Source organism: Thermobia domestica, chromosome 9 (assembly GCF_964235325.1).
Source record: "Thermobia domestica chromosome 9, izTheDome1.hap1.1, whole genome shotgun sequence".
Classification (NCBI taxonomy): Eukaryota; Metazoa; Arthropoda; class Insecta; order Zygentoma; family Lepismatidae; genus Thermobia; species Thermobia domestica.
In genome coordinates this window covers 37,409,362-37,436,110 of record NC_137462.1, presented here as the reverse complement: position 1 = coordinate 37,436,110, position 26,749 = coordinate 37,409,362, and the positions used below count along the sequence as shown (strand labels likewise).

Genomic DNA, 26,749 nt, shown 5'->3' with positions numbered 1-26,749 from the left:
AAAGGCGTTGCATCAAGGCCATAACATGTTTTCAAAACACTATTCTGTTATAAATTATACCTAAGATATGATTGCAAATGTGGGTAGGTTTCGTAGTTGAGCATCTGACAATTACATAATTCTTGACGTAATATTAACTCTAAATGTCATTCCGTTTGTCACTAGTATGGTGTTGAAACTGTTCAAGTTATTAATAAATCATTTACATACAACAGATGTATTACGTACAGAAATATCGTTGAACTTTCAATAACCGTTGTTTAGGTAACGTTTTGAGATGTTGATTAGAATAGGTTAATGGTCGAGATTAGAGTACGTAAAGCGGAGTCAACGAGTGTTATTTAAGTAATTATCGTTTCCGTAGATCACTTGATTGTTTTCGTACTTCAGGAGTTTTTCTGCAATTCCAAAAATACCTGTGCTTCATCTGGGATAGTCCCTGTACACGGCTGCTTTTCAGCACTTTACTCAAAAGAATTTCTTGGCTCTTGCATTAGTTTGATTGGCTACGAAGGGTAATTAACAGTGGTGCCAGAAGTGTTGTATTACGTCCGTGATATAATATATCGACTAAACCATCTCCTAGAGCTGTTTCTATTACTTCATCACTTTTCTTTGGACTTCCGCAGAAATTATAAGAAATATAAAGAACATTGCAACTCTTATAGTGTAATCAATGTTTCTTAAACTGCTTGCTTCTTTATTGAATTGTTGTTAAGAGAGGCGTATGCAGGGGGTGGGTCCTGGGGTCCAGACGCTCCTTGAAACCCCTATTTTTCTGTAAATTTGGTTTAATTTTAGGGATGATTTTACAAATTTTAATATAATTCATCCTTATATTCAATTTGGACACCACCTAAAAGAGCTTTGGATCCCCTGAAATAAATTTCTGCGTACGCCTATGGATATTAACGTGAGCTGACACCAGCAAGCTCTTTGAACGTAGTGATTAAAGTAGATAGCTTTGTCAATACCAGTACTATACATTTTATAACGAAAAATGTTAAAACTCAAACTAGGACCTCCGGGGTCTGTGAGGCATAATGTAAGTATACAGATTAGCACATTATCTTCTGTAGAAAGTGTGTTCTTGGATATCTGTAGTCCTAACTGAGGGCCCGTTTCGGGTCACTGCGGTCCTGTCACAGACAAAATTTAACTAATTTTTAACTGTTTCTTTCTGAACAATTATAATTTTTATAATACCCAAGTTGTTTTTTCTTTAATATGTTTTTTGCTTTTTGTGCCTACAAATAATCACTTCTTAATCAAAATTTTAAAATTTAATTGACTACAACATTCCTTAAATATTCACTTAATGCATAGGCTATAATATTTTAAGCAAAATAAAATATGAGCATATGTAATAAAAGTTGAGCACGTGTAGAAACCGTACAAACATTTGTCGAACTCATCATTCAGGTTTCGTTTCGCGAAACAACTTACCTGTATAAGACTCTTGATTAAACTGTTGATCCTATTTATACCCGATATTAAAAAGGAAGCCTTCAAATTCAGAATAAATAAAAAAAAATGACACAAAGCAAACAATATCAAACTAACATAAGGTAAGATTTGACTTATTGATATGCGTTAGTTAATACATCTTTAGCGTTCTCTGCATTGACACGGTTGCCCTAGAATAAACCCAAGAAGTAGTGAACAGGAAAATGCAAGTGGATAAATGAACTATGTAAATGGAAGACACTATAAGAAAAATACACCAAAAAGCGTCGTTTGACACATTTTCCGTGTGTATGTGGAGTCAGAGGAAGGTGAAGAATTAAGCTATATTAATACACTATCGTATTTAATGAAAAATGTTATTAAATAAATCTTAGTTTTATACATACTATGATATGAAATGAAATCTTTGAGTTTTACGCCTCACGGTTATGCCGGTTAGGCTAAAGGAGACGGTGATGATGAGAAATGAATGAAATGGTGGAATGAAGAAAGTGGGAGGAAACGGAAGAACCACGAGGAAACCCTTGTACACGGTGTTTGTCCACTACAAAGCTCACTAGAATTGGAATGGGGATAGAATTGTAAAATACACAATACTTGGCCTTGATTTTTATTTTGAATAGAATTTCGTTTGATATCTCAAAACTAATTTAATTTAAATTTGCATATGTGCACTAATTTAATAATATGTGTGTAATGGAGATTCAATGTTCAACGAATGATGATTTGTTTAAATATAAAGTGCTGCATCAGATAATTCAGAAGATTTATCTCTTTTACATAATTAGACATGAGATACATATTGCATATTTGATATCGTAGATTATATGACGTCATTAATAGACGTTTCCTACTTATCCATATGTGTTTTGCTCTACAGCGTTTTAATTTAAACCACCAATCAATGTTATCAACTATCTATACGTTGCCCATATACAAATATTGGTGCAAATTAAAAATTGGAGCAAAAGTTTCGACACAGAACCGTGTATTTTTGGTGTGTCAATTTTCCTTTCTATGGACGTCAGGAAATAATAATAATAATAATAATAATAATAATAATAATAATAATAAAACACATTCGGAGGTCATGGGAAATCATATTGATCTATCAGTGTAAATGGATGGGTCAGGCGCATTCTTTCCGATATCATTTGTGGGTTGAATTAGTCCCAGAAGCGACAGTCCTATTAGCGACAGGAACTGTTATCTGTCCTATGAGCGACCGATTCATTTACATTGAGATGGTGGAAGATGATGCTCCACCAAAGAAATGAGCTACATATGAAGCTTGTAATGGATATGTAAACATTTTAATGAAAGAGAAAATTTTATTTGCTAAGAACCACCACTAATGCTATTAGTAAAATATATTGACTATATTTCTAATTGCGCTTTTTATATTAATTTAAGGAACGTAGAAGCAGTGACGTAACTACGGGGAAGGGGCAAACAAATTTGTACCCTGGGCGCCGGATTGGGGAGCACAAAACTGGCCAAATATTTATTTTCACTATAAGACAAGGAAAGGAGTTTTAGCAAACTAAGGATCATAAATAATAATAATAATAATAATAATAATAATAATAATAATAATAATAATAATAATAATAATAATAATAATAAACCTCAAAAACTTAACAGAACAACAATGACTCACCAACCTTAGAAACATATCCGTGGAGTATAAGTTAGCTTCTAAACTCTCTTTTGAAGATATTGTAAAAACCTTTGCAGCCAAAAGAATCCGCAAAGTTAAATTTTAGTTTAAGCTTTTTGTGTTTTCATTTAACTTTCATTGATTTAAGAGATTTGTAAACTATCAGAGTAGCTATAATACTCGAGACATCAGCTTAACTGTTTGCCATAATTAAATATTCTATTCTAAAACAACACTCTTCCTTCATTCTACACATATGCATATCCCGATATAATTCCAAAAACTTTGTGATTTGTGGTTACTATGATAAAACTATAAGAATATGTCAAGCATGCTACTCTCAAATTATTTGGTAATCAAATACTAATTAGTTTAGTGTTTTATCTTATACTAAAAATAAAATTATATACTTGAAGAATAGGTGGAATAGGAGAATTACTATGTGATGCTAATATCAGGTGTAGCCGAGAAGCGTTTTGGATTGGTTGGTCAAGGGGGCGGTAAGGCGATTTCTTGTCCCGGGCGAGAACTAATCTGGTTGCATCGCTGAATAGAGGAGCTGTTATTTTAAAGGATATAAAAAAAAATAGTGAATTATTATTGTTGGTGTTTTGCAAGATACCAAATATATTGATGTAGACTCTTCAGATACGTTACAGTAAATGGAAATTACTGCATATTGCAGCTGAAACTCGAAGTTAAGTGAAAATGTTTGTTGCAGGTCTCAATATTTAGTTATAATTCATGAGCCCTTATTTCCGGTGAGAAATTTCATAATTTCCGACGTTTCTATAATTGTAAAACTGATAATATGTATGAACAGCGTTTTATAAGAGTTTTGAGTTTTACGTCCCACGATTATGCCGGTTAGGTTAAAAGAGACGGTGAAGATGAGAAATGAATGAAATAGTGGAATGAATAAAGTGGGAGGAAACGGGAGAACCCCGAGAAAACCCACGAACACGGTGTTTGTCCACCACAAACTCCACACGGCGCGAGCTGGGATCGAACCAGGAACCCCAAGCACCGGAGGCGAACGCTCTGCCACTGAACCACCGCGTCCCCTATAAGAATTTTGTATTCAGCTGCAGGTAGATAGGTATTTTCCCTTCAGATTGTCATGTTGTTCTAGACGAGTTTGTTGCTCCTTTAGCTTTGACTGAAAGCTGGACCCAAAACACAGTGAAGTGTTCCTTGCGAATAACTGTGTAAGCTGTGGATGAAGTACAGCCATTGCCAACTTGTGCAAAATTTTCCAAGCTATCACATTGAAGCCCACGGATAGGAGTTATTGCATTAGGACAAATTCTCAAAACTAGAGTGATAAGCTTCCAAATATCTTTGGAGAACGTATAAAACAATGTCAATGCCAACATCAAGAAGTATGATTGATTGATTGATTTTGAGTTTTACGTCCCGTTCAGCAGCGAGGCTATATGAGACGTGGATCTACTGATTAACGTGGAATCCGAACCACATGAGCTCCCACCGGGAATCGAACCCATCAAGAAGTATGAAGAGTAGTGCCTATTTCTATATAGCGTGCGGTGGAAATTATAAGAACGATGTGAAAAAGAGAAATGGGTGTAATTTTTGTAATGTCTGATACACTGTAAGCGTGTAAGTATGAGCATCAATACATTTATTTATGTGTGAATTGCATAACAACGAAAGTGATTTATGTTAAGGGGGCAGACTACTAAAATATTTTTCAAAAGCTAACAATTTTTCTTTTCCCAGATTTTCGTAAATGAAAAGAGATAATGAAATGTAACTTACCCCTATAATAGATAACGTTATTTTACACCCGAAAATACGAATCGGAAGAATTTTTAGTGTTGCCATCCATTGAAATTACAGTATAACCAGAATTTGACTTACCCAAAAATCTAGGTTATGGCAGCGACTAGAAAAATGAACTCAACGGTGACTGATGACTTATCATGCTGTCTGTGTTCCTTGTTAACTACTTTTTAAATATTATTTGTATTTATTTTGTAATAAAAAGTACAAGATAAATAATTTTTAATAAACAGTAGAATTAAAATACAAATGTTATTTAAAAAGGAATTAACTAGGAACACAGACAGCATGATAAGTCATTAATTGCCGTTGAGTTCATTTTTCCAGTCGCTGCCATAACCTAGATTTTTGGGTAATTCAAATTCTGGTCACACTGCTATTTCTATGGTTGGCAACACTGAAAATTCTTCCGATTCGTATTTTCGGGTGTAGAATAACATTACCTATTACTTGAGGTAAGTTACACTTCATTATCTCTTTTCAATTATGAAAAACTGTCAAAACAAAAATTGTTAGGTTTTGAAAAATATTTAGTAGTCTGCCCCCTTTAAGTGTCAAAATAATATAAGTTGTTTCAAGAAAACTCGTGATATCTCAAGATTGTATCAGAAGATTTACCTGCCATTCATTTCGTCACATATCAAGTTCCATGTACACTCATGTCCAAAATGATTGTCGTATATCTATAACTGTCTTCTTGGAAGAATATAATTTGATAATGACTTTGCAGGATACTTTTAATACTGATGCTATATGTATAATCGGGAAATGTATATTTGTAGTAAATTTCATAGGAAAACAATTATAACGAAAATTAGAATGAGTGAAACAAAATGTTGCTAAATGGATAAGAAAGTTTTATTTTCGTTTTATTGTTCTTATTTACTGCTCTTTTGACATAAAAATTGCCACATACATGTCTTTGCCAATTATACACGTGTTAACATTATAAGAAAAACCGGGCGAATTCGTTATCAAATTATATTTATAGACATGCGACAATAATTTTGGACATGAGTGTACATTTAACTTTTCTGGTATGTTTAACAAAATCATGATTTCTGTATTCAAAAATGTATTTTCTATTTACAAAAATACAATGTTGTTTGCTTTACTTCTAGAAAATAAATAAATTTGTCAATTTATCACAGATTGCCTACTTGTCATAATATGCTTCTCAAGTGTAAATAGGCTTAAATTGGCCAGTAATATTTGCAAGCACAATTGAATAACATAACATAACATAACATAATAACATTGGATGTTGACCCCTGCTGTGTTGAAAAAATGTCTCACAGAACATGCCGCATAATATTACAAATGAGAATGCGCAGCACCGCACAAATACACTAACATTAGATATACGAATGGGTATGGACTTATAGTGCGTGGAGTTAGCGTAAAAATATTTCACTTCCGGCTACCAGTCTGCAATTTTACACAGTTCTTATATGTATACCAAAGGACAAGAATCCGCCGGGAGACACTTGATCTGACGTCCGGAACTCATGTAATGACGTCATCAAAATGGCGGACAGCTCGATTCAAAAAATAAGCCATATCTCCGTTATTTATGGACCGATTTTCTTCACATTTGGCTCATTTTAAAGGAAATTAAATTTGCAATAAAACATGTTACCAAAATATTTTCTCTAAAATTAACCGTTTCGGAGTTATTTAACAATTTATTAAATTAATGAGTATTTATTGAAGAAAAATACAAAATAATTCCGAAACCCTTAGTTTTAGACGAAACACTTAGGTAACGTGTTATATTGTTAATTTCATTACCTTTAAAATGAGCTATTAACGAAGAAAATCGGTCAATAAATAACTAAGATATCACACATAACGTGTTAATTATATTATTAAAATGGCGGTCACGACTTCTAACAGATAGCGACAAATTCAGCCAAAATACTTCACTTCCATATACCAGTCCCAAATTTTACACAGTATTTAAAATACCTGGGATACACTTGATTTAACACGCTGAACTCCTATGTTGACGTAATCAAAATGGCCGTCGGGATTAAAAACATAGGTTTGCTTAAATACAACTATCTCCATTACCGATCATTTTATTGAGTCTTTCAATTGTCCCATTTGAAAGAGCATGAAATAAGCTACAAAAATGTTATTCGATTTAGTTTATAGGTAAATGATTTATGAACTATATATGGCGATGACAACTTGGAAGTGGATGAAAAGAAGATCCGTACATTTTCTTCTAGTAGATGGCAGAAGTTTCAACACTTGAAGAGGGCCATCCTACAATGTTTTTTGTGGACAAACTGTCTTCAACGGAACTGTCAACGCTTGGATCCTTGTGAGTGGGGATGGAAGAAGACCGCAGATGACTATGAGCTCTTTTGGTCGACAAGCCCAAATTTCACCATGGAAAAGCTAAAAGAGTTGATAGCATGCAAGTGCAAACAGATTTGCATGCGCTGTCGATGTGTAAAAATACACGAACTTTGCACTTTACTTTGTAGTTGTGAGGGTCAATGCAGAAATTAAGTTAAATCTTACAAACTTGTCACTTTGTTTAAAGTTTACATTGTTTTCAATAGTTGTGCCTTCCGCGCTAATAATCCATATGGACTGTACATGTTTTCATTGTGAGAAACTGTTGTAAATATCTGTTACCCTTCCTAAAAAAGAAAAGTTTTTTTTTTCATTTTTGCCAATCAGTAAAAAGAGGGCATTGGATCCACTAAAAAATGTAAATAACTATTTTTATTTTCTGTTCACTCTTTTGTGGTATAATTTATAATTCAAGATGAATCACTAACATATATATACAAGCATGCAACATTGCAATGGATGTAATGTGTATTTACTTGAGTTAACGACTCTTGTAATAACAGAAATGTCATTGCAAAATATATTAAGCCAACAGCAACCATTTCAAAACATTGATTTTTTTACCCCCTTCCACGTTGTCATCGCCATAAATCATTTAAAATCGAATAAAATTTTTGTAGCTTATTTCATGTTCTTTTAAATGGAACAATTGGAAGACTCAATAAAATGATCGGTAACGGAGATAGTTGTATTTAAGCAAACCTATGTTTTTAATCCCGGCGGCCATTTTGATTACTCAACATAGGAGTTCAGCGTGTTAAATCAAGTGTCTCCCAGGTATTTTAAAATTATTTATTATGTATATAAATAATGTGTAAAGTTTGGGACTGGTATATGGAAGTGAAGTATTTTGGCTGAATTTGTCGCTATCTGTTAGAAGTCGTGACCGCCATTTTAATAATGTAATTAACACGTTGTGTGATATCTTAGTTATTTATGGACCGATTTTCTTCGTTAATAGCTCATTTTAAAGGTAATGAAATTAACAATATAACACGTTACCTAAGTGTTTCGTCTAAAACTAAGGGTTTCGGAGTTATTTTGCATTTTCTTCAATAAATACTCATTAATTTATTAAATTCTTAAATAACTCCGAAACGGTTAATTTTAGAGAAAATATTTTGGTAACATGTTTTATTGCAAATTTAATTTCCTTTAAAATGGGTCAAGTTTGAAAAGAAATCGGTCCATAAATAACGGAGATATGGCTTATTTTTTGAATCGAGCTGTCCGCCATTTTGATGACGTCATTACATGAGTTCCGGACGTCAGATCAAGTGTCTCCCGGCGGATTCTTGTCCTTTGGTATACATATAAGAACTGTGTAAAATTGCAGACTGGTAGCCGAAAGTGAAATATTTTGATGGTTTCTGACACTAACTCCATGCACTATTACAGACCACCCTGTATAAAAGCAAGTGAACTAATACTTGTATGTAACACAATGTAGTTGTAGACAATATACTAATAATCATATCTAGGAAAAAAAAAAGAACTTTTTGTGTCACGGTCAGTTGTCATTTTGTAAACAGTTTTTGATATTGAGAAATGTTGATCTATTAATAACAGCGTTATCATATTATACTGAAAGTTTGGGCTTCTTTGTAGGATGAACTTTGGAATCAAAATACCAAACCATGTGTTGAGCTCATTGTTGCCAGCTCATAGTAGAGAGCCGGAGGGAGATAGGATCAAATGCTTTCAACTATTATGAATTGAAATGTACAAAACAAGTGTGTTTCGTAGACACTTTGATTAAAGTCACTTGTAGGATTCAAGAACTGCTTGACTACTTGGAACACAATGCTTCAGATAGGTCAGGAGTAATGGTTCAGACCCCAATTTTGAATAGAAAGTTCCATGACTCTGTGTTACATAGAGACGTAAAGCGTACCTAACAAAGTATTCTTACTATTTAACATGAAGTTAATGTATTGGGCAACGGCGCCGACTTTCCAAAATTTATGTGGGTGCATATTAATGGCGGGGCTTGTTAGCCTATGTTTTCACGAAAGTCTCGATATTTGATTGATTTATTTTTAGTTAAAATCTTTCATGAACACTGTCATAAAGGGCTGTGCTGTGATAAAGTAAAATATACTGGTACTATAAGGACGTGTTGGGGCTGCTGTAGCTCATTCGGTAACACGGCTGACTTCAACCCAAGAGAAATGGGTTGAAACCCGGGTCCAAACTAAAAATCTTGTGGGTGCGGTGCACCCACAATATTATTTGTGTGGGTGCCGGAGCCCCGGAGCACCCACGTAGTCGGCGCGCATGGTATTGGGCATAATGTAATTACAAGGAAGCTACCAACAGGTTTTCCTTATTGAAATGAAATTAAATCTTTTAGTTTTGCATGCGCCCCACGGTTATGCCGGTTAGGCTAAAGGAGATGATCAAAAATGAATGAAATGGTGGAATGAAGAAAGTGGGAGGAAACGGGAGAACCCTGAGAGAGAAACCCACGCACACGCGGCGTTTGTCCATCACTACGCCATCTGGAAATAGGATTTCCTACGAGACAAGACAGAGCTCTTTCGATAGAAACATACCCTTTTCGAGACGAGACAACACTTTTACGTTACTTTTCGAGGCGAGACAGCTTCAAAAGTCTGTCTCGTGGGCTACTCTATCCCTAAACCGAACATTCCTAAACCTACCAAATCACTGTCTCTTTTATGATGACCCCACTGCACTATCTCTTTTAGGTGGATACTAAATAACGTTGATCCCGGTTTAGAAATTCGCATTCATTTTTACTAATTCGTTAAAATTGATTAGAATTATCAAAGAAGATTATAGTCTGTTAACACAGTTGAGTTGATTTTGAGTTTAACGTCCCGTTCAGCAGCGAGGCTATATGAGACGTGGACCTACTGATTAACGTGGAATCCGAACCACATGAGCTCCCGCCGTGAATCGAACCCGGGCCTCCCACGCCAAAGGCTACTTGAAAAGGAGGGGAATCGAGTTCATTTGAAGAACGCGGCCAAAATATGGCCCCCTTCCAAAGTTACACTACTACAGGGTGACGCCAAACCGTCTGACACATTTCAAAGTTGAATATTGCGCAGGAGCGAAAGCTTGGAGTGGGTTACGGGTGGAAGATTGAAAGAGAATAGGATGCTATTTTATAGGAATACTACAATAGTTATTATGGACATGGTTGGAGCGCCGAACGATGTATTTTATGTGTTCGTACTTACTATAAAACGAAGTCAGTCATTAAAATGCAGCGATTACTCAGACATTTCACTGTTACCTGACATTACGCTACAGGTCCATTATAGTCCAGGCAATTTACAGTTGGACCTGGGCAAAATTGCAATAGAAGCTTTTTAAACAGTTTTTGATTCAGGAATCATTATTGAATAACATATTCAAAATCCGACAAAATCGGACCACGGGAACACCCCCAAAAACGGTTTTCAAAATGGCGGACCATGGTTAAACAATCTTGCGTCTATCTTGCAATTTTCTTCTGTATCTCGGGTTCATCTCATCCGATTTTCACGGTTTTGTTGATGATGACGTTTGAAGATGGTTCCTACAGTTTAACGTGGGATCTGAACCACATGACCCCACCGGGAATCGAACCCGGGACCTCTTCACCACAAGGTGAGAGCGTAACCACTCATCCATCGGAGACATTATATAACTACATAAGGTTTCCTAAATCATAAGGGGAAAAAATTATAACCCTCCCAAAAATAGTATAAATTTATTCCAAATGTTCTAATATACAGGGTGGCCCAAAAGTAGGAACAGTTCCGTACTTATCTCCTCCTGTATTTCATACCATTTCTTATTGTTATCACCTAGCTTCTTTATTATTTGTTCTTGATATATTTTTACTTATACCTTAAGCCCGGAACAGCCGAAGGAAATAAACCCATAAGCTAGAATGTTATACTTGATCAATGCAGGGTGTATACCTCCGTTTGGGTCACCCTATATTTCTAAATAATGTTTAATTTGTGTGTTAGTTGCCTGTTTTCTTAATTTGTTTTTATTATTAATTTTTGTTTTTACGGCTTTAATATTTTAAAAAGCAACTATTTATAATTTGCTTTTTTTCTGTTTTGTTTTCAGATTAAATTACACATTTAAAAATGGAGATGTCTGAATATTGTGTGATATGTAAGGAAAAATTGGACAGTAAGCAAGAGATAGTTAAAATTAAACAGAAAGGAGCAGATGGCATAGATGAAGCAAGCCACAGGCGCAGAAGTGATGTTGTTGCTGTTCCTGGTATTAGTGTCCATGTTTCATGTCGGAAACGATTTACAGATTCAAAGGATATTGGTGTCAAGAAACGGCAGACTAGTGATGAAACAAAACCAAGAAAAAGTGCACGTTTAAATGAAGACCCAATTCGTAGTGCCACTCTTTGCTTATTTTGCGATACATTTGTGGACTTTTCTTCGAAGCATAAACCGTCATCAGAGCATGTAAAAGTACGTACGTCAGAATTTGTTGAAAGTGTTAAAAAATGCTGTGAAAATCGTTGTGATGAATGGTCATTTAAGGTACGAGGACGTTTAGAGTACTACCTTGGTGACCTTGATGCAGCGGACTGCGTCTATCATAACATTTGTAGTGTCAATTTTCGAACTGGTAGGAACATTTCCCGTGAATACTCTTCCTCCAATAAGTACATAAAGAAAGGTCGGCCAAGTAATGAAGAACAGTACCTTGCATTCCTTCAGACTTGTTCGTACTTGGAAAATAATGATGAAGAACAACTGCTGATGGGAGATCTAATTTCAAAAATGGAAGAATATCTTGAAGGGAGTCGAACCTGTGCCTATGTTCGAAGACATATGAAGAGGAAACTTTTGGAGTATTATGGAGAGAAAATTATTATTTCTGGTGGAAGTGGAAAGGCAGATGTAGTCACTTTACTTGATACAGCCACTGAAATTCTTCAAAATTATCACCAAAAGTCAAAAGAATGTGGTATTGAATTACAGAAGATATACTTAATAGAAGCAGCAGTCAAAGTAATCAGAAGTGAGGTGAAATCTCTCAACGTTTCTAATGTGGATGTATACCCATCTCCAAGTGACCTTACTGAAGAAAGTACTTTGCAATACGTACCTAAGAGTTTGAAATTACTGTTGTCAAAACTATTTGTGGGAAAGGATCCCTCTATAAAAATTGGTTCAATTGGTCAGAGCATTATGCAAGGTATACGTCCTAGAATATTACTATGTCCATTGCAGATTGGTTTAGCTATCCAGCTGCATCACAATTTTAGATCAAGGTACCTTGTTGATTTGCTTTACAGTCTTGGTTATTGTTCATCATATTCCGAAGTAATTAGATTTGAAAGAAATGCTGCACTATCAGGTAGCCATATCTCGTTAAATACTGCCAACAACACTGCAGTTCTTCTAGCAGCTGATAATATTGACCACAATGTTTGTTTTTGGATGGAAGGAACACCTTTCATGGGATGGGTATGATTGCAGCTGCAACCCCAAAGAACAAGATCCATCCAATTATTCAACGCTGTAAGATTGCTGAAAGTGACATTAAGAATGTTGCAGCAATTGATATTGTGGAATACAGACATTCAAGAAGCATGCTCAGGGAGATTTCATTCAGCAAACTTCCAATATTGCTCATTGCCTCTATAAGCAGGTTAAATCTTCTGTGGCAAATATGTGCAGCCGAAAAATCAGGTCCAAGTTGGTCAGGAGCTATTCAAACAATTCATTCTGGAACAAATGTTTCACATCCTGGTGTGGCATCAATCACATTTCTTCCTATCATTGATATGGCAGCTAGTGACATGACATGTATACTCTCAACATTGCAATACCAGAACAAGTTAGCACATGATCAACGTATCCCTTGTATCATTACTTTTGATCAGCCTTTATTTTGGAAAGCTTCCGAAATTATCCATGAGCAACAAGATCTCCAAGATATTGTTTTAATGATGGGGATATTTCATACTCTAATCAACCTTTTGGGTTCAATTGGCACTTTGATGAATGGTTCAGGATTATCTGAAGTACTTCAAGAAATCTATGGATCAAACTGTGTGCTGCATATGATGTCTGGAAAAGCTGTTTCTCGAGCAATGCGAGGGCATATGATAGTAGATGTAGCTCTTTGTACCTTATTGGTTTCAGATGTTTTCCCTCGCAATGAAGATGGATCCCCTTATCATCTAGTTAATGAAGCTTGTATTTTACTTGATAACGTCATAAATGGCAAACAACATGTTGAGGACGTGGAGCTGTCTAGGGCATTATCTCAAATCAGTACTGCTTTGGAGGAGAAGAAAACTCACCTTCAATCTTTCTCAAAAACAAGTAAACTTTGGCTAAAGCATATGCAAATGATCAACGTTGCACGTAACTTAATAACAGCAGATAGGACTGGCTCTACATTTGCAATCTGTGATGGAGATTCTCGCAATAGTTGCAGCAGCTGGACACCACAATTACCTCAAGTCATTATATTTATATTTGCAGAAAATGTTCAGTTTGGAATCTGAAAATCGAGTTGTTCACAAAATGTTCCAGGAAGGCAAGTTTGTGATAAGAAGAAGTGATAGGGTATGGACCGGATTAGGTTCAGATCTAGTGATAGAGCAAGTATTAATGCGTTCTCTGAAAAGTAGAGGAGGTCTGACACGAGGAAGTGGATTTACAGAGATTCAAAGAACAACATGGCTACTTTCTATGCCTGTATCTTCAACTTATAACTTAGCAATGCAGGAATACACTAAAAGTTTGTTGGAAAGCAGTGAACAACACAAAGAAATGAGGGAAAGTAGACAAACTAGGGACAGTAATGATATAAAAAAGGTTTTTGACCGACTAGACTCAATATCCCCATTCAATTCTGGCCCAGATCTTTCTAACATTGTTACAGGTGTAATAGCTGATCCTGGAGTAAATGTTGATGAACTGAATTCCATTGGTACAGACATCGTTCAAAAAATGATGGACAATGATGTATTCAAATATTCTGGGAAAAGATCCGACAAAGCGAAAAGTCTAGGATATGATGCTGCTGTTGTGAGTCGAATTAATGATGATATACAAATAGATGCAGCACTTCTCTTTCAGAGAAAGATGACTGTTGCTGCTGGTGGGGATATGAATATTGAAGATGTGATGTGTTATGAACTTTGTTCTTATCCTCCTGCGTTATTTGAATCTCAGAGTGTGATGAGGAAAGCTGACAAGTCTCAGTTAGCTCATGCGATACTAAAATACACAAAAAAGTACACATGGAAGAACCAATAATAATATTTTAATTTATTGAGCTTTATCAAATGATTAAATAAATAAATAAAAATACGTTGATTTAAATAAAAATAAATAAAAAATAGTTTTTTACACGAAACGGTGTAAGATAGGAGAAAAGTGTCGTTATTAAAAACTTTAGCATTTATATGTAGCTCTTATTTAAAAAATGTTTCATGTAAATCCGATTGCAGATACCCGAGGTACAGAGAATTATTTAAGGTGTAAATGTAAGAAATTATGATTTTTAAAATTAAATGTCGTTTTTCACAAGAAACTGTACGAGATAGGACATCAGTGCTCCTAATAAAAAATATAGTACGTAAAATGACCTTTGATTTAAAAAAACAATCGTCAAAATCGGATTACAGGAAACCGAGATACAGAAAAAAATGCAAGATAGACGCAAGGTTTTTAAATCATGGTCCGCCATTTTGAAAACCGTTTTTGGGAGTGTTCCCGTGGTCCGATTTTGTCGGATTTTGAATATGTTATTCAGTATAGATTCCTGAATAAAAAACTGTTTTAAAAGCTTCTATTGCAATTTTGCCCAGGTTAAGGGTATAATTGCTCTAGATTTCCTGGACTATTATAACTGTTGCAGTGTTCTTATGAAATGGCATCCTATACACTTTCCATCAAGGATGTTATAAAATAGAGGATCTACTCATATGTATCTTCATCGTATTAAATCAATGAATCCAAAAAACAACTGAGCATCGCCAAGTCTGATTGGCTACTTTCGTTTCATGCATCGTCTGATTGGCTACCTTCGTTTCCGCCATGATTTTTGGCTCAAAACATCGCGATCCTATTGGGCGGAGTGGGCAGAGTAGGGGTGGCGAAACTGTGACGTATGGCTTCCAAGATTTTGTTGTGTGGGCAGATCCTATATTTTATAAGATCCTTGCTTTCCATCCCCCAGCCGCAACCCAATCCAAGCTATTGCACCTGCGCAATATTCAACTTTGAAATGTGTCAGACGGTTTGGCGTCACCCTGTATAAAATGCTCCATGGATGTCCACTTGCTATTAAGGCTTTTTATTCGAAATTTGGTTTTGTTTAATCTTCACATTTTACCAAGTAACTTACCATATGCTTCGATTACTAAATATTGTGGCACAATTGCTATTCAGTAGGTTGCTCTGAAACACGAAAGCGTAATTACTGATAGAATTATAGGTCTGGATCTGTTACACATTACGATAGCTTTCAAACTAAACCCCCTTTAGGAACTTCCATATTAAGCAACCTGGTATTATGTTGCAAAGCTTGTTAATTTATTAAAATAGCTTTTATGTAAGACATTATTTTCCACTTAGCACGTGATTATATGCTTTTTTCGGCGTTGATTCAGTTGTCCTTGGGTGTCACGGTGCCTATTTATTATATATATAATACTTTCGTTTCCACTTGGGTTCTCAATTGCTGTGGGAAATAAAGCTACCAACGTGACTGATCGGATGAATGGTCAAAAGTTAAACTAAAATCATTGTTCCACGTATTCCTGGGTGACAAATGATGAGTTTCTATTGAAGGCATAAAATTCAAGGTCTTTCTTCCTTACCAAGGAGTTTTAAACGTTGTTAACAACAGGACAAAGGGAGTTTTAAAAAAGCTGAGTTGTGCGTTGCGGATGGACAGATGATTTTTCTCTGTCTTTTATTTTGCATGAGGGGGTGACAATTCAGATGTCTGTAACAGGATGATACTGATTGGTTGCGGCTGTGATGAATGTCAAAGAGCTCACACTGTGCGAATTCCCTTGTTCCCAGAACAATTTGTTGTTTAATTTCCCGAAGCAAAAGTTATACCCTTTGACCTTTTTGTATGATAAGCGTAGTACGATTTTTTTAAATGTACTCTCAGCTTTAAAGTTCACTGAATTTTTTTTTTCAACCAAAAACTACGTTGGTAATAATTTCGCTTATATGTAGTGATCTAAAAATTGCAATATTCTTATTTGCAAGTGCTAGACAAAGTGAATTTGTACAATATAGATATACAGTAAAACCTGTCTTCAACGGACCCTTTATTAAACGGAAAACTGTCTTAAACGGAAATATTTCACGGTCCCATGAATTTTGGAGAACAAAACGTGTAAAACTCCCTTCATTGAGCGGAAACTGTGTTACGCGGACAACGGAAAGAAAAATAAACATTTAACGGAAATTTCTGAGTTCCGGACTACAGCGTTTAGAATATGTTTAGACATTCTGTGAGACATATACATTACACTGTCTGCGATAAAATGTTCGTTCTTTTGTTAAATATTTCTGGACAGTGTTGACTTTCCCCAACCACTACTCATATTCACCCCCAAAAATTGTCCTTAATCCCCGCAACTTAATCAAGAATCATACGGAATGTCGGAAAGAAGAAAACGAGATAGAGGAAGAAGAGGAATACGATACCGAGTTGCAAGAAGAGTGTAGAATAAATACATATCAAGATTCTCTCAGAAGTTTAAAGGAACTGCAAAAATTTGCCTTACGAAGAAATGATTCTGATTCACTTAGTATAATTTCTCAGGCTAAAGTTTATGCGGAAAGTCAAGCAGCCAAGCAGCAATGTACACAGTAAACCCTGCTTGGCTATCAGAAACAAAGAAAACGTGTACATAGCATATTTTGTATTCATTTTAATTTTTTTGTGTATTTATTCGTAGAAGAAAGAAGTACTGTAATCGAACAATGTGCGTACAGCAATATATTTCCTCAGTATTCCCCCTTAATAAGCATGTTTTTTCTTTTTTTTCTTTTTTTTTTAAAGAAAGGAAAGGTCTACCTCCACTAAGCGGAAACCTGACTTTAACGGAAATTTTTGCAAGTCCCGCTCGATTCCGCTAAAGACAGGTTTCACTGTATAAACAAAATAATTCAGTTTTGTCAAGCCTGTTTAAAGTTATTCAAGTGCATAGTAACGAGGTTTTGAGTGAGTGGATCGGAAATTTGCCAACCTCCCTTTTGATAATACTTTGTTATAAAGATTAGGATTTTTTGTTATAAAGACTTTAGGATCTATTTCTATGAAAGTAACTATTTTCTCAAGACTTTTGGGACTAATCTTTGAAACCAAATAACTTTTTTCTCAAAACTTTTGGAACTAATCCTGTGAAAATAATAACTTTCTCAAGATTTTAAGGGCTAACTTTGTGAAAGTAACCTTTCTCTCAAGACTTTTTAGACTAATCCTTGACCAAAAAACACTATCCACTTAAAACTTTGTGGACATCCTGTGAAGATAAGCCTTCTCCTCAGACTTTTGGAGCTAAGCCTATGAAAGCAAGTTTTCTTCTAGAATTTTGGGATTAATCTTGTGAATTCTTCCTAAAGACTTAAAGGATTCTTGAAAAGCTTTTCCCTCAAAACTTTTGACTAATCCTGTGAAAATAATCGGTTCTTCTACTTTTGGGACTAATCCTGTGAAAGCAACGTTTTCCTCAAGACTTTTTGGAATAATCCTCTGAAAACCTCTTTTTCTCCAAGACTTCCGTGTCAAATTATGAGAAAATAACTTTGGATTAACCCTATGAAAATAACCTTTCTTTAAGACTTTCGCTATTAATCCTATGAAAATATTTTTCCTCAAGACTTTTGGAACTAATTTTTAAAAAAATAACTTTCCTTCAAGACTTGAGAGTAAACCTGTGAAAATAGCCTCTTTCTCAAGACTTTTGGTACTAATCCTTTGTCAAAAAAAAAAAAAAAAAAAAAAAAAAGTTTGCTAAAGACTTTTTGGGGGACAAATCCTTGAAATAACTTTTCCTGATTATTTTTTGGAAATTATCCTGTGTAAAAACCTTTTTCCTCAAGACTTTTGAAACTAATCCTTGGAAAATACTTTCTCCTCAACACTTTTGGGTTTAATCCTGTAAAAATAACCTGTTCCTTGAAACTTTTGGGATTAATCCTTTGAAAATAATCTCGTCCCCAAGGCTTTTGAGATTGATTCGTGATAGAACTTTTTCCTGAAGTCTTTTTAAGAATAATCCTGTGAAAATAACTTCTTCCGTAAGACTTTCGGGACTAATCTTGAAAAAAGAAAAAACTTTTGCTCAAGACTAATCCTCTAAAAAATAACACCTTCTTCAGAACTTTCGGGACTAATTCTTGAAAACTTTTTTCTGAAACTTATTGGGAATGGTCGTGTGAAAGTAACTTTTCCTCAAAACGTCTAGGATTAATCCTTGAAAAAAATTCCTAAAAACTTTCGGGACATCCTTGAGAAACTTTTTCTTCACGACTTTTGTAATTAATCCTGTGCAAATGACCTTTTCCTCGAGAATTTTGGAACAAATACTTTGCAAGAAATTTCTTCCTCTAGACTTTTATGACTAACCCTATTAAAATATCTTCTTCAAAACGTTTGGGATTAATCTCTTATAAAAAAAAATCCTGACGACTATTTGAGAGAATAATCTGTAGAAATAACTTTTTTTCAATGTGGCCCCGCGTGGCTTAGTCGCTAACGCTCTCGCCTTCGAGCGGTCCCGAGTTCGATTCCCGGTGGGGGCACTCGGTCGAAAAAAAGTGTAACAGCTTTCCTGGGTTTCCCTCACTCACACCAGGCAAATGCTGGAATGGTACTTAACTTAATGGTCCCAGACTGCTTCCTTCCTTCCCTTTCCTCGGATATTGTGTTCGCCGAGGGACGTCATCCCTCATATACGCGACGGACTAAATGGCCATACATGCCGACAGCCAAGAAATCTAATTCCTGATCCTGAGATTAATCTTTGAAAGGCGTTTTCCTCAAGAACTTTTGGAAGTAGTCTTGTGAAGATAACTTTTTCTCCGAGACTTTTGGTACTAATCCTGTAAAAAGCAATCTTTTTCTCAAGGTGACAAATTATACGAAGATAATTTTTTTCTTAAGATTTTTGGGATAAATCCTGTGAAAGTAACTTTTCTCTCAAGACTTTTGGGAACTAATTCTGTGAAAGTAACTTTCAACTACATAGTTATTCGCGAGTCATATTTATTTCAATAACATACCTATTTATCGTTTAGTGAATTTTAAAAGATTATTTTACTAGAAACAAATATAGCACTTCATGACATAAAGTCAAAAATAAAATGTAAATATTCTAACTGAATATTAGCACAGAGTTATTTGTAATGAATGTAAAGCGGCAGGGCGAGAACAAGAGGTCTTTCATTTGCATATTTACATAGTCGGAGCTTCTCTTGTTATGGGGCTGTCACAGTAACCATTTCACGCGACCTTGTGCAATTAGTAGCTCTGTTTTTACAGAGAATGAATCGAAGATTAGTGCTAACACACAACCACCGTGAAATGAGTTTTGTTTCTTCGTTTACCTTGAAAAAATTGTTCTGGTTATTTGTGAAGATAATGCAATTTAGTAATCCATTTACGTACATGACACGAGATTTAAGTGAAAAGTAGTTTTGGCCTGTAACTAGCTGTATCCAGTTCTTGTTTACTACAACTTGAAAAAAAGGGGTAAGCTATCTTTAGTAATGGTGACCAGTCACACAGAGACTGCGTACGCTTTTAAACCATTGCATTGTGAGCCATGCCGTCTTGGCAACAAATTGCTAATTTGACGACAAGTTCCGCGTGTTTAGGTAAAGCCTCTTCTTACTGTACAGCATGTTCATTGGATATTATACCTTCGAAACGTGTTCAACACCAGTAGTACACAGTAAAATTTGTTTAAAAACACTGTGTCTCAAACTATGGCCCACGAGGTCTGTCCCTGGGGGACCTCCTAATGAATGAAAATCTGAAATGAAATTTTTAGTTTTAGGTCCTACTTTTGTGCCCTTTTAGACAAAATGAGACGGAAGATTAATGAAAGTGAATGCTAATAGAACAGTTGATAGAATAAAACATCTTTCAGCTTAAGTCTCACGATTATGCCCGTTAGAGTAAGGCAAGTGAATGATGATGATGGAATAATTCGTGAAATGAAAATATGGGACGAAGCAGAAGTACCTGGAGAAAACTCAGGGACACGATGTCGTCTCACAAACTCACTTGGTCTTTGATCGGGCACGGTGGTTCAGTAGTATAGCGGTTACTTCTGGTTTCTGAGGTCCCTGGTTTAATCCCCAATCAAGTATGTTTGTGGTGGAGAATATCGTGTCCATGAATTTTCTTTGGGTACTCCTGTTTCCTTCCACATTCTCAATCTACTAATCCTTCTATCATCATTCGCTTACCTTAATCATCCGACTCCCTTAGCTTAACGGGGATAAACGTGGGACGTTAAACTGAAATATTTTATCGAACGAGGAACTTTTAACATCAGAGATGAGCACTTTTCCACTGACCCATCATGCTTTGAACTAATTGAAAAATAAATTCATTCGCCTGAAGTTCTTTTCTCTTTTTTTTTTTTTTTTTAAATCACTTTTTTCGGGTTCAGTTCCCGGAAGGATAAAAATTTCTTGTTACCTCATGATACAGGGGTAACATTAAGAGGTAGCGAACTCCGGCTTAGAAACACAGAAATAATGGTAATGAAGTAACAGAGCTGACCACATATCACCAAACTAAAATGCGTCATATAAGCTGCCATGCACCTCCGTAGACTGCATCGCCTATGTCTTAAGTGTAATTTTTATGCATGATCTTGACTCCTTACTGTGGCATATTTTACATTACAGTATAGTGTTAGAAACGTCTGATATCGTAAGAAAAGTCCATATTTTAGATTTATGTGATTTCTTACTGAGATTTATAAAATGGCGAACAACTCTAACTTGCGATAGAACTCGAACTTCTTGCGCGGTAAAACTCTGTTCCATTTGTTTGCAGACACTGACGCACTACTTAGAATGTATGGGTGGGCTTATTGTGCTGAATGATGATTTTCTTTATCCGGAAATGCATGACGGAGCTTGTAAAGAGAGGAGTTTGCACATAGCGCTGAACATTGATGGATTCCTCATGTTCAAGAAATTCAACCAAAATACACTTGTCTGCATCTCAGTAGACGGTGTCTATAACTTGATCAACAGACGGCACAGCCTTTGCTTTCTTTTTTTGCATGTGTCATAGAATGGTGCCATTCCATGCTCTAACGTTTGCTTCCGACACATAGTGATGAAATGGGTCACAATACTCCATAAAAATAATATTCTTCCATTATTTTTTTTCGATATCTGTGAAGATGTTCTTGAGTAGTGAATTTTCGCTGTGCTTCCGCCGTCAGTAAATGTGGGACCAGCGGGAACAAATATTTCTATAGCTTAACTTTACACTTATTTCCTGCACTGCACTATGTCTTATTACGTATTGCTGCAGTTGAATCTACCATGATCCGTCTATCTTCAATCATGTATTCTCTTTCCCTGTTAGGTTCCGTCAAGGCAGTTCGTCAGCAATCGCTCCTATATTGATCTTTGATACTCGTTTTTCCATCTTTAAAATATTTTACCTATCTTTTTAACACCGCTAGCACTCATAAAACCCATCTCCGTATTCATATAGGTGTCTGTTGTTGAATTTCAAGAGCAAGAATCCCCTCTTCAGCAAGTAATTGAGTCACAACACGTTGTTGAAACCAGTGGCTACGAAATCTACTTTAACTCACCCCTCCCGGCTTTGGGGTGTCCAGTGATTTTTCACTTTAAAGGCGTTAATGCACAAATTCTGATGTGAGACACAAATATCAGGAAGAATAAGAACCAAATTTACCATTGTAGTATAACCATGTATCCAGTATAAAAATCTTACATACGAAATTATTGAACTTAATTTTAAATACTTGATTCAGCACAAAACTATTCAAACTACTCAAGAAGTGGAAAATAATTGAAGTTGCGAACACTGCTCAAGCTATTTCTTTCAGTTGAATTTCTCAATTTTGTAAAAAATATTTGGTTACATATATATTGACCTACATTCTTATTAACAATGGTATGATGCTAGAATATTTATAGGTATACGCTGGGACGATTTTTAAGCAGTCTTCTTTTTTCTTTCTCACCTCAAGCATAAGTTGGTGGGCAACATGGAAATTTTAAAACTTTTCTTTCTCTTGGGGGAGCTGTTTTATACTTTGATAAGGTCTCTTCTTCATAACCGCATCTAGATATTATATCCTTGGTCTTCCTCTTCCTGGTTTTCCTTCTGCCTTTCCCTTTATCAGCACGATGATCCAATCGGAGTGCCGGATAAGAGGTGGCGTGTTGTTCGCCACGATTTTGCCACAGCATTTGCATTCCGATCTTATCAGACCTCATTATCGTGAATATTCACACACAACTGGATAAAAAAGAAGGGTTGCCAGACACCTCTGTTTGTAAAATGAAATGAAATCTTTAAGTTCTACGTCCCACGGTTATGCCGGTGAGGCTAAAGGAGACGGTGATGATGAGAGATGTGAAATGGTCGAATGAAGAAAGTGGGAGGAAACGGGAGAACCCCGAGAAAACCCACGAGCACGGTGTTTGTCCACCACAAAGTCCACACGGCGCGAGCTGGGATCGAACCAGGGACCCTAAGCACCGGAGGTGAACGCTCTACCACTGAGCCACCGCGCCCCCTTCCTCTGTTTGTGATCCCCTGGATCAAGTAGTAAGTATTCTCGCCTTACGGACGAGAGAGGTCCCATTAGACTCGCTCCTGAAAGACAACATTAAGCTCCAAACTAATGATCACAAATCATTAATATCACAATAACTTAGTAAATTGTTATAATTGTATTTTCTCATTGATATAATTGATATACAATATATATATATATATAAAATTGATATAATTGGCGTTTTTAATATAACCTCCTGTTCAAGGGCGCCGATCCTGGGGAGCCGGGGCACCCCCCAAGCTCATGTGGGCTCCCCGCATTGTATTTATGAATATACAATATTTGGCATAATTTGAATGTAATTTGTCTTAAAAATCCTCATAAATGCCTTCTGCATCTGAAGGCCTCCCCCTTCTCAAATTTACAGATAAATCAGCACTCTTGCATCAGTTACATAATGTTCTGTTTTTTGTTATGCTACGCGAATAAAGAACTGGATTTTATATATTTAAAATAATAAAATATTTCAGTTTTACATCCCCCCACGGTTGTGTAAGCTAAAGGATATGATGAGAATGATTGAAAAATTGTGTATTGAAGGAAGTGGGGGAAACAGAAGAACACTGAAAAAACTCACGCACACGGCGTTTGTCCACTACAAAGTATTCTGGATTCTTATAGAAACCACTTAGGAAATATAATGTGAAGTTATAATCATCACTACAGTATTTCATGCATCTGAGAGCATAAATTCTACACTATAGTATACTAAGTTTATAAAAGCCTGCTGCGGATTTTTAGAAATGGATTAGAAACAGCAAAAGGGTTATATGGCATCAACTTCGAGGTTCGTAAACTAACATATATACTTGTGTTACAGCTGACATTTTGCAAATTTTCTTATTTTCCGACCACCTGAACTATTAAGTATGTAGGGGCAAAGGGACTCAGTGGTAAAGCATTCACCTCTGTTGCTTGGGGTCTCCAGTTAGATTGCAGCTTGCGCAAAGTAGGTTTTGCGTATATCCCATGAGAAAATGAAATTAAATATTTCAGTTTTACGTCCCACAATTATGCCCGCTAGGCTAATGGAGACGGTAGTGATGAGAAATGAAGGCAGTGGTGTATACGCACATGATGTTTGTCCAACACAAAGTCTACTTGGAACGAGCAGGGATTCTCCGCGCACCAGAGGTAAACGCTCTACCACTGAGCCACCGAGCATATCTCAATAGAATTACCCTATACAAACTCATTAAAACATAAATTAATAAGCGATCGAGTACTGTCTAATGTCAAACGAGCAAAAAAAAAAAAATCCACTAAAATAGCTAACCAAAGTCAGAGGATACGAAATGAAACATTCAGATATAATTTAAATTTTGAGAATAAACTAAAACATTCCTAAAATTCCTTTGGAGAGAAATGTCTAATGAATACTCAAAACTATGGTTACGGAATAGAAGCAGTAACCATGTTTGGGACCGTTAGTATTTTTGTATGTATTCCATTTATAAATATACTAGATCTGATTGTTATAATATAGTCATCTCTCATCTGGCAACCCTCAGTTTATAAGTCGATTTTCTATAAATCTTCACGATAATGATATAAGATAAATCAGAGAAAACAATACCGTGGCAAACAATACGAATATCAAGTCGTGGCAAACAACACCATGGCAAACAACACGTAATCGAATAAGATGGCCAAGCATGTTGCTTCTTCTTTTTCCTATTATCTTCATGATCTGTCGTCCTTCATTAGCTTCCTTTAGTACGTCTTCATTCATTTTCCTTTCGGTCCATGATATGCGCAGCATTCTGTGCCAACAGCGTATTTCAAATATTTCCAGCTTGGATATTTCAGCTTTTCTCAATGTCCACGTCTCTGATCCGTAAAGCGCCACGCTCCGTACCAGGGTCTTAATAAATCGTTTTCGAAGAAAAATATATTGCGTATAACCACCTCATAAGCACTCATCCTTTCGTAAATTTAAAGTGAGCATATATATATTAGATGGGCGCTGAACTATAGAAATATTAGATGGATATACGCCCCATTACACCATAACCCTGCAGCAATATTGTAGAGTTGATATTTCAGCTCCTTCTGTATCGGCTGTCAGTCCGGGTAAGAGACTGAATTTGAGAAGCGAGACCCAAATCTGGATGACCCGGCCAAAAGTCCTGACTCAAATGATCTGTGTCATCACTAATGCATACGAATGTATCCAAAATTAAGCAGTTGACCAAATTATAAAGGGCCTTAGTTAACAGGTTTTACTGCACGTTATTTTGGTATATCCGTTTTCTTTCTTTTAATAAATAAATAAATAAATAAATCCCTACGACTTTTCTATTCTGTTAGTTTGGGAATTATATTCAGTAAGCTTGTTGACTTAATGGTAACATCTATGTATGCATTGTTATGGATATCTTGATTAGCTGACCAAACATCCTATTGCAATGTGCCACACAGATCGTGAATGTGTTATGCATAGCAACTGGCCAATCTCAATTTAATGTAGATCGTGAAAAACACCTGTCAATCACTTCCTTTCTTATTACCTGAAACTGTTGACAGATGTGTTTAGTTGGCTTATCCAACGCGACTCAAACTTTCTTTTTGTTGAAATGGAAAGAAATTGTCACGCAGAGTGTATATTCTTTTTTAAATATTATTTGTAGAAGTAACTTTGTTACGTTGCTTGTGTTTACCGATCATGGGAAGAAATACAACTTGTAATGCAATGATCTGGTGAGTGTTGTCCAAGAGCAAGTGAAGTTGTAAACGGTCTCAGTTGGGCTCCTTCCTGTCGGGTGGTGAACGTTTTGTTTGTTTATTTATTTCTCGGAAGCTATGTCGATGTTAAAGCAACAAGTGGAGTTGAAAGACAGTATGACGGACACGGAAGAGGACATTATAAACATACAAATTCGAAGGATTAAGCCTATCTCTATGGGATATCTTAGAAGGACTTCTCATGGCACGCTGTGTCTTCATTTCTCAAATTTCGTGTGAGTATTCGCTTGACTTTTTATTGAGTAGATTTTCTTCATTATTACGGTCATATTGTTTTGTCTATTTGTTTGTTGAAGGTTACCGTTTCTTCGTTTATTTGTTGAAGGCACCAAGGCGGAATCCGCAGTGAGAAAAATCCGTTCTCCGGACAGCGGTATATTGTACCAATATACGGAATCCTCTTACTTATTACAGAAATCAGTATGGAGCACGCGTTATCCATGTGCTACATACGCATTGCCCTTAGATGTTACATCATGTCGTTGCAGGTTGTCTGACATCTTAACAGTTTTCCATATACCACATACATATAATTATATTACATTCCTCAGCTATATACGTCCATTTGTATGTGAGATCCTGACCGCCTATATTGTTTCATACGGAAAGTACGTATAGATGGAACACTTATACGGAAAGTATTATAAAACGTGCATTTTTAGTTATACGTCTGCTGTGCGTTAAGTCCAAAAACTACAGGAGTTATGCATGTAACCTACATTTTTTTTTCTCAGTGCGAATCATCGTAATGTGTTCAAATTTTTTTTAACGCTCTTCCACTGCGAATACAACCCGGTGCAACCACAAATGCACACGCTAGACCACCAGTGAGGATCATTGAAAAGTGTTTGTGTGTCTCTTTTTTAAGTTAACTT

At 35.9% G+C, this 26,749-nt stretch overlaps 2 protein-coding genes across 3 annotated transcripts in view; both read left to right on the top strand.

Moving 5' to 3' along the window:
• LOC145694576 (uncharacterized) overlaps nucleotides 1-12,768 on the top strand; it is a 66,605-nt gene extending 53,837 nt beyond the window's left edge. The window contains exon 2 of the mRNA XM_081770918.1: nucleotides 11,393-12,768. Within this exon, the coding sequence (XP_081627044.1) occupies nucleotides 11,413-12,768 (1,356 nt within the window). The 5' untranslated portion in view covers nucleotides 11,393-11,412. The remainder of the gene's footprint in view (nucleotides 1-11,392) is intronic.
• ine (solute carrier family 6 member inebriated) overlaps nucleotides 1-26,749 on the top strand; it is a 252,301-nt gene that overhangs the window by 143,597 nt on the left and 81,955 nt on the right. The window contains exon 1 of one of the 2 annotated variants that reach the window (XM_081770917.1): nucleotides 25,816-26,089. The exons of the other annotated variant lie outside the window; for it this stretch is intronic. Within the exon in view, the coding sequence (XP_081627043.1) occupies nucleotides 25,932-26,089 (158 nt within the window). The 5' untranslated portion in view covers nucleotides 25,816-25,931. Of the gene's footprint in view, nucleotides 1-25,815; nucleotides 26,090-26,749 lie in introns of those variants that run through there. 2 annotated transcript variants of the gene reach the window in all.